The sequence below is a fragment of the Musca domestica genome, unplaced genomic scaffold (assembly GCF_030504385.1).
Source record: "Musca domestica strain aabys unplaced genomic scaffold, Musca_domestica.polishedcontigs.V.1.1 10, whole genome shotgun sequence".
Lineage (NCBI taxonomy): Eukaryota > Metazoa > Arthropoda > Insecta > Diptera > Muscidae > Musca > Musca domestica.
In genome coordinates this window covers 1,602,610-1,622,259 of record NW_026712115.1, presented here as the reverse complement: position 1 = coordinate 1,622,259, position 19,650 = coordinate 1,602,610, and the positions used below count along the sequence as shown (strand labels likewise).

The window sequence follows — 19,650 nt, the reverse complement described above, 5'->3', positions numbered from 1 at the left end:
AATACATTTGCTAAATTTTATGGAAATCGGTTCAGATTTGGATATAGCTCCCATATATAACTTCGTCCGATTTACATTTTATTGTGCACCAAACGTCTAATATTTGTCCAAATGGGATGGAATTTGGCACTTACGACCGAATTGAGTCTAGAAGCTAGTATGTCAAAGTTGGCGAAGATCGGTTCAGATATAGCTATAGCTTCCATATATATTATTCATCCGATTTGTTATATTTGTTACCCACAACCGTAATATGCACTCCGTAACAACGATATTCAGGGAAATATATCAAATACAGGTCAGAAATATCTTTGCCAAATTTTATCGAGATCGGTTCAGAGTTGGATATAGCTCCCATATATATCTTTATCCGATTTCAAATTAATTGTGCACCAAATGGGCAATACAATTCCGAATTTAAAAGATACAAATGCTTCGGCATATTTAGTCCTTTGAACTTTAAATTATAATTATAATCATAGCGTGTATGATTGAATTCTCCTATAAAAACTTTTAATTGTTATGTGGAGCTCAACTAAATTAGCAAAGTGGTGTAGGGTATCATAAAATCGGCCCCGCCCGACTTTGGGACTTTCTTTACTGGTTTTTTTTACTTTTGTTCTTTTTATACCCTACACCACATAGTGGTCAGGGTATTATGTCTTTGTGCATTTGTTTGTAACAGGCAAAAGGAAACGAGATAGACCCATAGTTCCTTTTGATGATCTGCATAGAATCACATTCTGAGTCGATTTATGCATGTCCGTCCGTCCGTCTGTCCGTCCGTCTGTCCGTCCGTCCGTCCGTCCGTCCGTCCGTCTGTCCGTCTGTCCATGTATTTTTGTAAACAAAGTACAGGTCGCATTTATTGCCCGATCCAGATGAAATTTTGCAAAGATCTTTTGTTTGGCCCAAGGACGAACCCTATTGAATTTGGAGATAATCGGTCAAAATTTAGATATAGCTCCCATATATATCTTCGTCCGATTTGCTTTTTATTGTGCACCAAACGTGTAATATCAGCCCGAATTGTATGGAATTTTGCATATACACCCAAATTAGGCCTGAAAATATGTATGCCAAATTCGATCGAAATCGGTTCAGATATAGCTATAGCTCCCATATATATTGTTCATCCGATTTGTTATTTTTGTCCACCGCCGCCGTAATATGCACTCTGTAACAACAATATTTGGGGAAATATATCAGATACAGCTAAGAAATACATTTGCTAAATTTTATGGAAATCGGTTCAGATTTGGATATAGCTCCCATATATAACTTCGTCCGATTTACATTTTATTGTGCACCAAACGTCTAATATTTGTCCAAATGGGATGGAATTTGGCACTTACGACCGAATTGAGTCTAGAAGCTAGTATGTCAAAGTTGGCGAAGATCGGTTCAGATATAGCTATAGCTTCCATATATATTATTCATCCGATTTGTTATATTTGTTACCCACAACCGTAATATGCACTCCGTAACAACGATATTCAGGGAAATATATCAAATACAGGTCAGAAATATCTTTGCCAAATTTTATCGAGATCGGTTCAGAGTTGGATATAGCTCCCATATATATCTTTATCCGATTTCAAATTAATTGTGCACCAAATGGGCAATACAATTCCGAATTTAAAAGATACAAATGCTTCGGCATATTTAGTCCTTTGAACTTTAAATTATAATTATAATCATAGCGTGTATGATTGAATTCTCCTATAAAAACTTTTAATTGTTATGTGGAGCTCAACTAAATTAGCAAAGTGGTGTAGGGTATCATAAAATCGGCCCCGCCCGACTTTGGGACTTTCTTTACTGGTTTTTTTTACTTTTGTTCTTTTTATACCCTACACCACATAGTGGTCAGGGTATTATGTCTTTGTGCATTTGTTTGTAACAGGCAAAAGGAAACGAGATAGACCCATAGTTCCTTTTGATGATCTGCATAGAATCACATTCTGAGTCGATTTATGCATGTCCGTCCGTCCGTCTGTCCGTCTGTCCATGTATTTTTGTAAACAAAGTACAGGTCGCATTTATTGCCCGATCCAGATGAAATTTTGCAAAGATCTTTTGTTTGGCCCAAGGACGAACCCTATTGAATTTGGAGATAATCGGTCAAAATTTAGATATAGCTCCCATATATATCTTCGTCCGATTTGCTTTTTATTGTGCACCAAACGTGTAATATCAGCCCGAATTGTATGGAATTTTGCATATACACCCAAATTAGGCCTGAAAATATGTATGCCAAATTCGATCGAAATCGGTTCAGATATAGCTATAGCTCCCATATATATTGTTCATCCGATTTGTTATTTTTGTCCACCGCCGCCGTAATATGCACTCTGTAACAACAATATTTGGGGAAATATATCAGATACAGCTAAGAAATACATTTGCTAAATTTTATGGAAATCGGTTCAGATTTGGATATAGCTCCCATATATAACTTCGTCCGATTTACATTTTATTGTGCACCAAACGTCTAATATTTGTCCAAATGGGATGGAATTTGGCACTTACGACCGAATTGAGTCTAGAAGCTAGTATGTCAAAGTTGGCGAAGATCGGTTCAGATATAGCTATAGCTTCCATATATATTATTCATCCGATTTGTTATATTTGTTACCCACAACCGTAATATGCACTCCGTAACAACGATATTCAGGGAAATATATCAAATACAGGTCAGAAATATCTTTGCCAAATTTTATCGAGATCGGTTCAGAGTTGGATATAGCTCCCATATATATCTTTATCCGATTTCAAATTAATTGTGCACCAAATGGGCAATACAATTCCGAATTTAAAAGATACAAATGCTTCGGCATATTTAGTCCTTTGAACTTTAAATTATAATTATAATCATAGCGTGTATGATTGAATTCTCCTATAAAAACTTTTAATTGTTATGTGGAGCTCAACTAAATTAGCAAAGTGGTGTAGGGTATCATAAAATCGGCCCCGCCCGACTTTGGGACTTTCTTTACTGGTTTTTTTGTAGTTTTGGCTGGGGAGCCTTTTATAATTTGTTTTTTAATAATGTTATAGTTAATTATAAGTTATTTTGAATTTTTCTACTTGGTATTGAGTACCTTATTAATACAATTAATTGGCCTTGGAGGCTTTAGTATTAAGTATGAATTGAATAAAGAAAGAAAGAAAGAATGTCGAAATATGCAGTCTTAAAGTTATTTGTTTTATCGCTCTGCATTAACTAACAATTTGTTTTACAAAGATTCCTTTATCGCCGCTCTTTATAAATGATTCGTATATTGGAAATACGTGCATATAATCACGATGCAATCAAGATGTACGAAATTAAATTGATTTTATTAATGTACGAGACTGTGCGAGATCGTACTGCTCTTTGTCGGTTATTTTAAACTGCAGTACAAATAAAGTTGAAAAAACAAACATTTTATGAACACCTGTAACATCCACGGACATTCTAATGACCTACTGGTAGTAAAAATAACCGCAGTATTTTGTGACACGTTCTTACATAATTTGTTCAGCAATGAGATTAAGAGTGGTATAACTAAAAAATTTCAAATTGTTTTTAGAGGCTGTAGAGAATTACAGGAAAAAATTATGATTCCATTTATGTTTTGAGAATGGGTATATACATACACATATATACATAGTATGGAGGGTATATTAAGTTTGTCATTCCATTTGTAATAATAATAATACTGTAGATAACAAAGTATATACAGGCTGCGATAAAATCAGTAAAGAAAGTCTTAAAATCGGGCGGGGCCAACTTTATGATACCTTACACCACTTTGCTAATTTAGTAGAGCTCCGCATAACAATTAAAAGTTTTTATGGGAGAATTTAATCATACACGCTACGATTATAATTGTAATTTAAAGTTCAAGGGAATAAATATGCCGAAGCATTTGTATCTTTTAAATTCGGAATTGTATTGCCCATTTGGTGCACAATTAATTTGAAATCAGATAAAGATATATATGGGGGCTATATCCAAATCTGAACCGATATCGATAAAATTTGGCAAAAACATTTCTGAGCTACGTTTGATATATTTCCCTGAACATCGGTGTTACAGAGTGCATATTACGACTGTGGGAACAACTATAACAAATCGGATGAACAGTATATATGGGAGCTATAGCTATATCTGAACCGATTTCGATCATACTTATTTTCAGGACTAAGTTGGTTGTATGTGCAAAATTCCATACTATTCGGGCTGATATTACACGCTTGATGCACAATAAAAGGCAAATCGGACGAAGATATATATGGGAGCTATATCTAAATTTTTACCGATTATTTCAATAGGGTTTGTCCTTGGGGAAAACAAATGATTTGTGCAAAATTTCATCTGGATCGGATAATAAATGAGAACTGTACTTTGTGTACAAAAATACATGGACAGACAGACAGGAGGACTGACATGCATAAATCGTCTCAGAATGTGATTCTATGCAGATCATCGAAAGGAACTATGGTCTATCTCGTTTCCTTTTTCCCCTTTACAAACAAATGCACAAAGACATAATACCCTGACAACCTTATGCCATAATTTTACATTCATATGCCATAATTTTTACATTTTTTTTTAAATTTTATTAAATGAGAGCAAAAAATGTCGGAAATAGCATCAGAACTTAAATAATTTTAGATTTGTTCGAATTGGTAACCTTTGGCACGAATTATGGACTTCAAACGGCCAATGTTGTTCTGTGCTATTTTGGCCCATTCCCGGCGAAGCGCTTTCTTGAGGTGATCTAAAATACTCCAGATACAATAGTCCAACGGATTGGTATCCGGAGATTTTGGTGGCCATTGTGCACTGGAAATGAGACGAGGAACCTCATTTTGTAACCATTCTTGGGTGGAGCCTGCTGAGAGAGATGGTGCTAAGTCCTGCTGGAATGTCCAAGGTCTGCGGCCAAAATTATTGCGTGCCCAAGGCTTTAATAACTCTCCAGAATTTTTTTGCGATAATATTCGGCATTTATCCTGATGTCATGTTCGATTAAAATGAGCGGAGAGCAATAATCGGCTGTTATGGCGACCCAAACCATCACCATGGCCGGCGCTTGTGTTCTGGTGGCCAAACGAAGGTGCACACGTTCAGCTGACCTCTTTGGCAAGTAAACATGGCCATTTTGTTTGTTTACAAACAGCTAGACAACGAATGTTTTCTCATCGGAGAAAACCAAATTCGGCAGTTCGGCCCTACCAGTATCACGGTAACGGGCGATGGTGCGAGACACAAAAGATTTATTTACATTAAAATGCTGGAGTGCTCTAACGATAGCCACTTGTGGTTTTCCAGCCAAATATAAAGAAATCACACTATCACGCTTGAATTCCATCACGAATAACTTTTTTCTGGAAAATTCTCACCAAAATGATTTTGTACGCTTGTAAACAATATAATGAGCTGTCACTGGAATAATCATAACAGCTGTGGGACTAGTGGCTTAGAAATGACAGCAGTCTGAAGTTGGTTGCAGTTTTTTCATCTCACCCTGTACAGGGTTACCCATATTCGACGAACCCATGTTTTTTTTGGGCCCATTTCAATCGACCAGGCTTGTCTGCAGGCAACATTCTTTGCGTCAATTGAATTTTGTAGAGGAACAAATGCAAATCAATCCGAATAATCCGTTGTAAAGTGGAGCCATGCCCAACTGCTGAGAACGGCGTTTTTGGGATGTTCTTGGGCACTTCTCAACACTGGCTCGTACGGCAGCGATATTCTCGGCCGATCGCCTTGGTCGACTTTTATATGGCCTCTTCGGATTAGAAAGAGCCTTACCAGTCGAAAATTTTTCGTATAAATGCTTAATGGTGTTCTAAGAAGGCTCACTTCTCACATTTTTTAATGTTTTAAAAGCACGTTGAGTTTTCACAATTGACTTCTTCTGTTGAATGTAAATTTCAACTATTTCAGAGCGCTCGCGTGGCGTGTATTGGCTCATGGCAAAAATCTGCTTGGACTAACGCTTCAAACGCGGTATGTCATTAAGCGATGTGACATCTCTGTCAAAAGTTATGGCGTTGCCAGATGGGTCCGTCGAATATGAACAACCCTGTATATTATTGATCAGCGTAAACGATTTAGCCCTTCCCGTCCGTCTGTTGTAATCACGCTAGAGTCAAAACGAATTAAGATGGGAAGCTAAAATTTTGCACAGATCAGTCATTTGTCTACGGGCAGGTCAAGTTTGATTCGTATAGCCCCCATAAAACGGTACCCCCATCCCCCGACATTCTGTATTTTGCTGAGTGTTGCTAAATAGTTCAATGAAATTGTCTGAAAATCCACAAAAAAAAGTTCCTTCCTTCCTCTAAGAGTATTGTCTCTATAGGTCCACGATATCGTTTAGCCTCCATATAACGGTACCTCCCAATATTCGGTATATAGGTCCACGATATCGTTTAGCCTCCATATAACGGTACCTGCCAATATTCGGTATATTGATGATTTTAGCGACATTATTCACCGGAGTTGTTTCAAATTTCGTATTTAGAGTTCGTAATGAAAACTACGGTCTATGCCAGAAAATTGTGCATGCAGGTCCAGGTCCTTCGTATAGACCCCACTGATACTACCGGATAAAACAGAAATTGGGCCATGTAGGTCCACGTCTTCGTATAGCCCCCATATAACGGTACCTCCCGATATTCGGTATTTTGATGATTTTAGCGACACTATTCACCGGAATTGTTTCAAATTTGGTATTTGAAGTTCCTAAAATATACTACAGTCTGTGACAGTTCAAAACCATAATAATTTATATATTTTCATATTTTAAAAGTCCCCAATATTGTTTGAAAACAATACAACGTACGTATATATATATGTGTGTATGCGCATTTTGAAAAAGATTTGAAATATAGGCACGTGCATAGATGATATATAATGCCAATAATACTTTGAATATTAATGAATTAAAACGTCTAGTTCAAATCATCGGCTGCATTGCCTTTGATTTGCGTCATTTGATTGTTAGTTCATTTAAACGTTCATCATTTCTTTGGATTCTGAATCCCGTTCTCTACAACAGCAACAGCAACGACAACGGGGAAAAATGCTAAACTGTATTCTGATGATGTTCTGCGAGACAAATTTTGTAATTTTATAATTTGTTTGTTTTAATTTCATTTCATTTTGACTGAGTTCAGTATTATTTCGGACTTGATTCGAAGCGGCAGATTTTTAACCTTCGCATGTGTATAGCTGCCTTACGCAACGACTTGATCTCAACATGGACGGAAGGCAGAGTGAAAAGGACTTATTGGAAAAATTGGGGAAATTTATTGCCTACAAGCAAATATTATTGTTTGCCTTGTTGTTGGTGTTTGCATGCCACATCACCTACAGTTCATTTAGTTGCCCGATTTGTGGACCGGGATGTGAGTTGAGAATATTTTTTTCCTTTTTGTGTATTTTGTGGTAATTTCTCCCCCCCCCCCCCCCATTTGCAGTTGAAGCTGGGTGTAAAATATTTACTACCATGTTACTCATCATCATTACAACCATGTTTATATTTGCATTTATTTTATCGCTGGGATTATCAATGGTAAGTATTTCCGGATTGATGGATTTGGGAAAAAAAATTTCCGCAAAATTAGTCATTACAAAAGGAACAAGACCATGTCACATGAAATAGGTATTTATGCCTTGGTCACAAAAAGGAGTTATTCTTTTGAGGTGACCCAAAAAATAACTATTACGCACAATAGTATGAGTCGAATAACTTATTAAAAGTTAAGGTAAACAACATACTTTCTGTATAACCATTAGGTTTAAATTAAAAATTGTCAAGTAAGGTACTAGTTTTACTTATTACCAAGTAAAGAGTAGCGTCGGTACAGAGGGTGCGTGTACGACTCAAAACGAGGGAGTTTCGAGATTCCTGGCCGATCTTTCAATACCCGTCTTCAAAGAAAGGCCAGTAAGGAAAGGTCAAAAGTCGGGCGTAACAAAAAAATTTATATTGGAAATTTAAGTGAAGTAGATCATATCAACTATGATCCAAATAACATTGCTGCGTAGTGCATGATATGACTTCGATAGGGATTATATTAAACAAGTAAAAAAACATTAAGTTCTGCCGGGCCAAACTTTTAATACCCTCCACCTTAGGGTAAAGGATACATTAGAACCTATTGTGTCCCACAAATACCAATTTTTAGACATATTCGTGCGAAAATGTTGCAAAATCATCAAAATATTGAATATCGGGAGGTACCGCTATATGGGGCTATACAAAAACAATATTTCGGCAACGGAACTAGAACCCATAAGGATACAAAAATACCGATTTCTAGACAAATCCGCGAAGAAATGTGGCAAAAATCATCAAAATACGGAATATCTGGAGGTACCGTTATATGGGAGCTATACCAAAACGTGGTCCTATACATACAATGTTTCGACAACGGAGCTAGAACCCATTAGAACAAACAAATAGCAATTTTTAGACAAATCCGCGAAGAAATGTGGCAAAATCATCAAAATACCGAATATCTGGAAGTACCGTTATATGGGAGCTCTACCAAAACGTGGTCCTATACATACAATGTTTCGACAACGGAGCTAGAACTCATTAGAACAAACAAATAGCAATTTTTAGACAAATCCGCGAAGAAATGTGGCAAAATCATCAAAATACCGAATATCGGGAGGTACCGCTATATGGGGCTATACAAAAACAATATTTCGGCAACGGAACTAGAACCCATAAGGATACAAAAATACCGATTTCTAGACAAATCCGCGAAGAAATGTGGCAAAAATCATCAAAATACGGAATATCTGGAGGTACCGTTATATGGGAGCTATACCAAAACGTGGTCCTATACATACAATGTTTCGACAACGGAGCTAGAACCCATTAGAACAAACAAATAGCAATTTTTTGACAAATCCGCGAAGAAATGTGGCAAAATCATCAAAATACCGAATATCTGGAAGTACCGTTATATGGGAGCTCTACCAAAACGTGGACTTATACATAAAATGTTTCGCCACCACAGCCAGAACCCATTACAACCAAAACTACCAATTTTCCGACAAATCCGTGAAAAAATGTGGCAAAACCCATCGAAATACCGAATATCGAGGGTACCGTTATATGGGGGCTATACCAAAACGTGGACCTATACATGCAATGTTTCGCCACCGGAGCTATAATCCATTATGACCAACAAATACCAATTTTTAGACAAATCCGTTAAAAAATGTGGCAAAAATCAACAAAATACGACCGATATATCTCATTTTCAATACCAACCATCCTAGACACAATACAAATTGTTCTGCAAAATGTTTTACGCTCTACATCAAATAATGTGGGCTGCATCGTAATTTCAACAGGCAGGCAGACGCAGAGACAGACAGGCGGACAGACAGACTTAAAATTTTATGCTGATTATGAATATATATATATATATATATATATATATATATATATATATATATATATATATATATATATATATATATATATATATATATATATATATATATACTTTATGGGGTCTACGACGAATATTTAGGGATGTTACAAACGGAATGACAAATTAAATATACCCTCCTTCCCAAGGGGAGGGAATAAAAATATTTATTGGAGCAATATATATACCGGACCGACTTTCACCGCATGGTAAAATTCGGTTGAATAATAATAAATCTATTCAATTTGAGCTGATATTACATATATGGTGACCAATAACCGTAAAATCGGATGAAGATGTATATCGATATAAAAATCTGAACCGATCTCGATAAAATTTGGCTGAGGTATTTTCGAGCAATATCTGATGCCCGGTATCATATGGCATTATTATGGAGTGCATATTACGCATGTGAAGTACTTTAACACGGAATCGGATGAAACGGGAGCTATAGCTATATCTGAATCGATTTCCACAAAAACCTGAAGCGCTTGCTTTTAGGCTGAATTCCGTCGGAAGTGACAAAATTAAGTCCATTTGGGCTGATATCAGCCATTTGGTGCACAAAAAAAAAACCGCGACAAAATTTTAAACACTTATTCCTGAGCTGTATCTGATATCTGGCACTAAAGATTATTGTGGGACATTAAACCTCTAATCGGATCAAGCATATATATGGGATTTATAGCTATATATGAACCTATTTACACCAAATTTGTACGAATTCGGTCGGATGTGCCTAGCATGCATTTTGTTCACAAAAAAATCCATGGATATATGGACGGACTCAGAAAGTGATTCTATGAAGGTCGTCAAAAGTAACTTCGGGTCTATCTCGCTTCCTTTTCCATGTTACAAACAAATGCATAAAGACATAATACCCTTACCACTATGTGGTGTAAGGTATAGAAATTATAAAAAAGGGGTATTATAAGTTTGATTGGGCTAAAAATTTATATTGGCCCCAGACATAGGATGCTATGTATGGATCCTCTTATCTCGTCGACCTGAATCGATATAGCTTTGTGTGTCAGCCCGTCCGTCTGTCCATGTTAATTTGTAATTCGCTAGGTGTCAATCCTCACTAAATTTTGCATTGGGAAAGGGTTAGGGTCAGAATGGAAGTCTATTTGTTTTTGAAGATGTTCGCAAAATATTTTGGGTTTAAAATGACCCAAAAACCTAAAAATTTTCTAGATTTTGCATTCGCCCTTCAGTTCTTAAAATACTCATGCTTTTTAGAGATTGTATGTTTTTTGGAACACATTGGTTCCAGATCTATAACGATCATTCGAAAAGGGGATCAATTAAGTTCAACATTTGACTTTTTATACCCTACACCACAAGGTGGTCAGGGTATTATGTCTTTGTGCATTTGTTTGTAACAGGCAAAAGGAAACGAGATAGACCCATAGTTCCTTTTGATGATCTGCATAGAATCACATTCTGAGTCGACTTATGCATGTCCGTCCGTCTGTCTGTCCGTCTGTCTGTCTGTCCGTGTGTCCATGTATTTTTGTAAACAAAGTACAGTTCGCATTTATTGTCCTATCCAGATGAAATTTTGCACAAATCATTTGTTTGGCACAAGGACGAACCCTATCGAAATTGGAGATAATCGGTCAAAATTTAGATATAGCTCCCATATATATCTTCGTCCGATTTGCCTTTTATTGTGCACCAAACGTGTAATATCAGGCCGAATGGTATGGAATTTTGCACATACAACCAGATTAGGCCTGAAAATAAGTGTGCCAAATTTTATCGACATCGGTTTAGATATAGCTATAGCTCCCATATATATATTGTTCATCCGATTTGTTATTTTTGTCGTTCGCAGCCGCAATATGCACTCTGTAACAACAATATTTTAAGAAATATATCAAATACAGCTCAGAAATACATTTTCTAAATTTTATCGAGATCGGTTCAGATTTGGATATAGCTCCCATATATAACTTCGTCCGATTTACTTTTTATTGTGCACCAAACGTCTAATATTTGTACAAATGGGATGGAATTTGGCACTTACGACCGAATTGAGTCTAGAAGCTAGTATGTCAAATTTGGTGAAGATTGGTTCAGATATAGCTATAGCTCCCATATATACTCTTCATCCGATTTGTTATATTTGTTACCCACAGCTGTCATATGCACTCCGTACCGACGATTTTCATATATACAGGTCCGAATTTAAAAGACACAAATACTTCGGCATCTTTAATCCTTTGAACTTTAAATTATAATTATAATCATAGCGTGTATGATTGAATTCTCCCATAAAAACTTTTAATTGTTATGTGGAGCTCAACTAAATTAGCAAAGTGGTGTAGGGTATCATAAAGTCGACCCCGCCCGACTTTAAGACTTTCTTTACTGGTTTATTTTGTGATATTTATTTTGGAAAATCTTTTGTCTATAAGTAACCTCTAATAAAGTTGTGGGAGGTCGTCTATCAAGAATGAGACATCTTCTTTTAATAGAAGACCTGTATAATATTTTCTATTCATAGAAGACTTATAGGAGGTTTGTGTATATTGATATATGAACTATGAAAAATATATATTGATTATAGAAGACCTTCCTATAAAAGATCATTTATTTATGGAATTCATTCCACAATTTCCTTTAAAAAAAACCTACGCAGAATACTTTTCATTGTCATTTTGCAGATGGAATACCTTTCACAGGTCTTAATTAAATGGAAAATTTTCACTGGACTTCTTTGCATAGAATACATTCCACAAGTTTTCTGAAAAATGAACCTATAGCAGGTCTGCTGTTGATAGGAGATATTCCACACATATTTTATTGATAGAATACCTTCCACAAGAAAAAAACAGCATAGGTCTTTTTTTCACAAACTAAAATAGAATGGATTCAATGTCACTTTGCACATGGAATACCTTCCATAGGTAAATAGAAAAAAAATTTTTCACACATGAAAACCCTTTCAAAGATTATCTGAAAATTGAAGACCTGTTGCAGGACTTCGGTGGATAGGAGATATTCCACATTTCTTCTATTGATAGCATACTTTCCACAGGTCTTCAATGAATGGGTACATTCAACAGCTGCCAGAAACTCATTCATTCATTTTGGGACTTCCGTTTGTGGATGACCTCTTCAATGAGTGCAAGACACTACAGACTTCTAATTGATAGAACACCTTCCTCAGTTTTCTAGAAACACTTCCGCTGGACTTTTATTTATAGAGTCCATACAAAGGGGCTTCCATATGAGGAAATCTTTTACCAAATGTTCTATAGAAAAAAAACTTTCCATTCATTAATTAATCTCTATAATTTACAGCGTCAATCGGACTACCTACGCCCCTGGCTGGTGACTACAGTATTTCTGGTAATCTTGGACATTGCCATGATTTCACTGACCGAGGACAATATCCAACTCATTTTGGGTTCATTGGTCTTAAGTGAGTACACCAATACTTTCAAAACTTTCCATATTTTTCTAACAATTCCCCATCTTTTCTTCCTAATCAGTCTGCCAAAGTTTATCATGGTTTCCCATATATAAGCTCTACGAAAGATTTAACGATGAACGACGATCACGTGAAGAACAACGACCGCATCTCTGTAATATGGAACAAAGTTACATTCGCAGTAGATCTTCGTCGACGAACCTGCCCTATTACCACGAAATCAATGTCCACGTGCAGTCAATGCAAAATGAAAAACCCCCTCCCTCGTATGAGGAAGCTGTGAACATGGAAACTCCACCGCCACGTTTTGTTGACATACTGGGGTGGTTGGGGGCATCGGTGTGATTGAATGAATGTTTAACCGCAACACGTGTTGTGTGTCAGGCAGGTGGGTTCAAACACCGCCTTTCTCATCTAAGACTGATTTTTTTGTGATTTAGAAACAAACAAAACATACATGTTTAAGCAAATGTTTAACGAAATATATATAAAACCGGTTTAGTGTAGCTTATTTTGTTAATAAAAATTATTTTACCATTTTTTTGACAAAAAATTTTATTTTATTATTCTTTTAATTACTGCACAGTTAAACATTGATATGACGTATTAATTGTCAATTAACAGTTTTTATTAAGTTTTAAACCAATACCTTCTCTGAATAATCTAGAATTTGAAATTAAAAAATTATAGAAATGCTGATTATAACTGTGCTTTACTGTTTAATATAAGTAAATGTATTTGGTTGTTTCTGGTATAAATATTAAGCCAAAATCTCAGTATCTCCATACCAGACATCCGCTGAAATCTCAAGCAGATAAAACGCTAATTAATCATTTACTCATATTTGTATCCGTATTCATTTATAACACTTTTTAATGACATGTCACTCCATAAATTACCCAGCAGAGTTATTATTGAGATGAGTACAGTACCAATCAAAATAATAGCAAACATTTTGAAAACAAAGCAGATCACGTCTAAAAGCAGTTAAATCCAACTTTTGATATTTTGTGTGGTTATCGGCCAATATTTAGCGGGTAAAATAGACCATGACTTTTATGTAAAAAATAACGAACATTTCCTTGAAACGCTGAAAATGTTTATTTCCTGGGAAATCACAAATACACGAAAATCGCATATATAAGAAATTATATAAAGGGGATGTTAGTTAGACCGCTTATAACTCAAGAACCGCTGGACTGATTTTGACAATTCTTACCATTTCGGAAAGAAATCGCGTAAAAATAAGCCATATTTATATCCTACACCACAAGTTGGTCAGGGTATTATGTCTTTGTGCATTTGTTTGTAACAGGCAAAAGGAAACGAGATAGACCCATAGTTCCTTTTGATGATCTGCATAGAATCACATTCTGTGTCGATTTATGCATGTCCGTCCGTCTGTCCGTCTCTCCGTCTGTCCATGTATTTTTGTAAACAAAGTTCAGCTCGCATTTATTGCCCTATCCAGATGAAATTTTGCACAAATCATTTGTTTGTCCCGAACGAACCCTATTGAAATTAGGGATAATCGGTCAAAATTTAGATATAGCTCCCATATATATCTTCGTCCGATTTGCCTTTTATTGTGCACCAAACGTGTAATATTAGCCCGAATAGTATGAAATTTTGCACATACAACCAGATTAGGCCTGAAAATAAGTATGCCAAATTTGATCGAAATCGGTTCAGATATAGCTATAGCTCCCATATATATTGTTCATCCGATTTGTTGTATTTGTTACCCACAGCCGTAATATTCCCTCCGTAACAACAATATTTGGGGAAATATATCAAAAACAGCTCAGAAATGCCTTTGCCAAATTTTATCGAGATCGGTTCAGACTTGGATATAGCTCCTATATATATTTTTATCGGATTTCAAATTAATTTTGCACCAAATGGGCAATACAAGTCCGAATTTAAAAGATACAAATGCTTCGGCATATTTAGTCCTTTGAACTTTAAATTATAATTATATTCATAGCGTGTATGATTGAATTCTCCCATAAAATCTTTTAATTTTTATGCGGAGCTCTACTAAATTAGCAAAGTGATGTAGGGTATAATAAAGTCGGCCCCGCCCGTCTTTAAGACTTTCTTTACTGTTTTTTTGTCGTATTGTTTTTGTCTATTGTTTCAGAGTATGTATATTTAGGGGTTCAAATGATCTAACAAATTTAAATTTATGTGGGGGCCTCTACATACTATGTTCCGCTACCGGAGCTAGAACCCAATATGACCTAGAAATACCAATTTTTAAACAAAGCTCTAGAAAATGTGGAGAAAATCATCAAAATACCGAATATCGGGAGGTACCGTTATACGGGGTCTATACCAAAACGTGGACCGATATATCTCATTTCCAATACCAACTATCCTAGGCACAATACTAATTGTTCTGCCAAATTTTAAAACCCTACGCCAAATACTGGGGGATTTATTGTGATTTCAACAGACAGGCAGACAGACGGAAATCGTTAAATCGACTTAAAATGTTATGCTGATTATGAATATTTATACTTTATGGGGTCACCCATGAATATTTTTAGGGATGTTAGGGAAAAGGAATGACACAGTTAATATACTCTCTCTTCCAAGGTGGAGAGTATAAAAATCTTGCGGACCTAAAATATCTGACAAATATTTTATTAAGATTATTCATTCATTTCGTTGGGAAGCTAGAGCGATTTCCATAGACCGACAGACAGAGCGACGGACAAGAATATATACAGGGTGAGATGAAAAAACTGCAACCAACTTCAGACTGCTGTAATTTCTAAGCCACTCGTCCGACAGCTGTTAAAATTATTCCAGTGACAGCTCATTATATTGTTTACAAGCGTACAAAAGCATTTTGGTGAGAATTTTCCAGAAAAAAGCTATTCGTGATGCAATTCAAGCGTGATAGTGTGATTTCTTTATATTTGGCTGGAAGACCACAAGTGGCTTTCGTTAGTGCACTCCAGCATTTAAATGTGAATAAATCTTTTGTGTCTCGTACCATCGCTTGTTACCGTGATACTGGTAGGGTTGTCCGACGTCAAGGAAGTGGACGGAAGAAAACAGCAACATCATCACAAATGGTTCGACAACTAAAGAAGCGACTTGATTGAAGCCCGCGTCGCAGTGGCCGAAAAATGGCTTGTGAGCTGAACATATGGCAATATTCCATTCGGAAAATATTGAAAAATGAACTCGGGGTAAAGCCATTGAAATTCCGAAAAGTGCAGTACTTACACCGCAACAGAAAGAAAATAGACTAAAAAGAGCTAAATTTGTCCGGCAGTTTGTAAACAAACAAAATGATCGTGTTTACTTGCCAAAGAGGTCAGCTGAAAATGTGCACCTTCGGTTGGCCACCAGAACTCAAGAGGCGGCCATGGTGATGGTGTGGGCCGCCATAACAGCCGATGGTCGCTCTTCGCTCGTATAAATCGACCGTGGCATCAGACTAAATACCGATGGTGTGGGCCGCCATAACAGCCGATGGTCGCTCTCCGCTCGTATAAATCGACCGTGGCATCAGACTAAATACCGAATATTATAGCGAAAATATTCTGGAGGATGTATTAAAGCCTTTGGCACGCAAACATTTTGGCCGCAAACCTTGGACATTGTAAGAGAACTCAGCACCATCGCGCTTAGCACGCGCCACCCAAGAATGGTTACAAAATGAGGTTCTTCGCTTTATTTCCAGCACACAATGCCTCCAAAATCTCCGTTGGACTATTGTGTCTGGAGTATTTTGGAAAGCAAGGTTGGCACTAAAAAACACCAAAGTGCCGATCACCTCAATCAAGCGCTGTGCCGGGAATGGACCAAAATACCGTAGAGCAACATTCGGGCAGCGTGTGACCAATCCTAAATTTTGATGCTATTTCCGACATTTTATTTCCATTCCATTCCATAAAAAAAATGTGTTATCTCTCACGGAATAATGAACTTAATATACCCTCCATACTTGTGGAGGGTATAATAATGACCAGATACCGGGTACAAGGGTACCGCCAATATAATGCAGTTTTGAGGAAAAAAAAAAATTCATAAAAGTATGGTGGTACGAAAACTATTCAATGATATGAGGTGTTGTACCACTGTAATTTTGGAAATGTTCTTAGATTGGGCGAAAGGTACCCTTTTAGGTGAACTTACAGAAAAGATGTGATTACGTACATAATCGACACAAGTGGTGTTAAAAATGTTAAATTTTCGAAGAAATATGAGCATTATTATACCCTCCACCTTGAAAGGATGGTATATTAACTTTGTCATTCCGTTTGTAACATCCTTAAATATTCGTCGTAGACCCCAGAAAGTATATATATTCATAATCAGCATAAAATTCTAAGTCGATTTAACGATGCCCGTCTGTCTGTCTGTCTGTCTGTTGAAATCACGATACAGCCCACATTATTTGAGGTAGAGCACCAAAATTTAGCAGAGCAATTGGTATTGTGTCTAGGATGGTTGGTATTGAAAATGAGAGATATCGGTCCACGTTCTGGTATAGTCCCCATATAACGGTACCTTCCGATATTCGGTATTTTGATGAATAATGCCACATTTTTTCACGGATTTGTCTGAAAATTGTGTGACAAAACATTGCATGTATAGGTCCACGTTTTGGTATAGCCTCCATATAATGATACCTCCCGATATTCGATATTTTGATTATTTTTGCCACATTTTTTTAACGGATTTGTCTAAAAATTGGTATTTGTAGTTCATAATGGGTTCCAGCTCCGGTGGCGAAACATTGCATGTATGGGTCCACGTTTTGGTATAGCCCCCATATAACGGTACCTCCCGATATACGGTATTTTAATGGTTTTTGCCACATTTTTTCACTGATTTGTCTAAAAAATAATATTTGGAGTCATAATGGGTCCTAGTTCGTGTGGCGAAACATTGTATGTATAGGTCCACGTTTTGGTATAGTCCCCATATGACGGTACCTCCCGATATTCGGTAATTTGATGATTTTTGACACATTTTTTGACGAATTTCACTGAAAATTTGGTAGTTGTAGATCATAATGGGTCCCAGTTCGTGTGGCAAGTCATTGTAGTTATAGATCCACGTTTTGGTATAGCTCCCATATAACGGTACCTCCCGACATTCGGCATTTTAATGGTTTTTGCCACATTTCTTCTAATGTTTCCTTTACCCTAAGGTGGATGGTATTAAAAGTTTGGCCGGCCGAACTTAATGTTTTTTTTTACTTGTTAACTAACTAAATTCCTTTCTTTTGGTGCAAAAAACTTTGTTTATATGTTAACGGAAATAGTACTTTTTTCAAGACAATCGAATGTATAATTTGTGGTATCATAAAAATTCAAATGGGAACGTTGAAAACTTAAAAGACGTATAAACAATTCCATTACTTCAAGATTTAAAAAGGAAATGAAAAATCTCATAAAAATAGTATATAATGTGCATGGGGCTGTATTTATGAATTTTGGTAGTATATACTGGCCCAAATTCTTTGATTTTGTAATTTTGGTCGACTTTCTGAAATTTGGTATAGGTGTTTTAAAAACAAGTCATTGGATTCTAATAAATTTGCTTTATTTAGTTTCGTACATAATTTTATTGTCTCTATGTGGTTAAATTTTATTTGAACATATTTTGAGTGAATTTTGTACCATTTTTAAGTCTCTTAGTTATCCTTTGGTTCCTTCTTTTTCGATTCCTTTAAGTCTCTTTCAATTTTGCTAATTTTTTTAACTTTGTAAACCTCATGTCCAGCATTCCTAGAGGTGGTTGGTTTCTCCGCTGTTCCGTCTCGCAACCCAACTGTGTCATTTTCATTAGCAACCGAGGAATAAAAGGATGTGGTGGTATGCGTTTCACTTTCTGTCACAGGATATGTTGGATGAGCTGCAGTGTGTATCATGGTTGGTGCCAGATGTTTGCTACTACTTAAGTCGTGCCCATATCCATGATGATGATGGACGCTGTCCATTGTATTGTATGAGACATGTTTATGCCCTGAGTGTGAAAGGTGTCGCTCTTCACTTGCAACAGCCGCTTCCTCGGCCGCATGTAAATCCATTATTGTCCCACTGTAATGAATAATGGTATTTCCTATGTGGAACTCGGCCGTCTCTTTGGCTTCCTTTTCAGCTTTTATTTGGCGATACAATTTGAAAATTGGATACCAGGCCGCAATATTGGAGACTGTAATGGGAGTTGGTGGAAAACAGAATGTTTGAATAAAATACACGATAGTAGCTTTGATAAAAAATTGAGAAAACATTCCATAACATATCCAGGATTGTAGCTCTGAAAGTTTCTAAGAGAAAGCTTTAAAAAATACACAAAACATTGTTTAAAAATTTCCCGAAAAAATTGGTTCAAAAAACTACAACTCTCAATCAAATAGTTTTTGAAAAAAATACATACGTTAATAATACTTTAATAATTGTCGCACAGAAAATATTTGAAAACAAGTAAGCAAAGGCTACAGTCGAGCGGCGCCGGCCGTTGAGTACCCTACAACACCATAATAAGTGATACAGTTTATATAGGCGAGATACTCGAAAGAATTGCACAAGATATTGTGACAAATAATAAAAGAAAACCATCAGGTTTCGTTCTCTAATTTTCGAATAATAGCATCTTAAATTAATTTGCTCATCTCCAATTTATTGGTAGATGTTTCACGTAAATGGCCTTCCTAGATCTGGAACCAATATTTCCCAAAGACCTATAATCTCTCAGAAGTGGCAAAAGATTAACATTTATTA

General features: G+C 36.3%; 1 protein-coding gene across 1 annotated transcript; it reads left to right on the top strand.

Annotated features, from left to right (window-relative positions):
- The first annotated feature begins 7,142 nt into the window (after window positions 1-7,142).
- LOC105261493 (uncharacterized) lies at window positions 7,143-13,425 on the top strand. Its single transcript, XM_011292137.3, has 4 exons — window positions 7,143-7,410; window positions 7,483-7,577; window positions 12,769-12,889; window positions 12,960-13,425. Exons 1-4 carry the CDS (start codon window positions 7,263-7,265, stop codon window positions 13,241-13,243), a joined length of 648 nt encoding a protein of 215 aa, XP_011290439.1. The 5' UTR covers window positions 7,143-7,262; the 3' UTR covers window positions 13,244-13,425.
- Window positions 13,426-19,650: the final 6,225 nt, after the last annotated feature.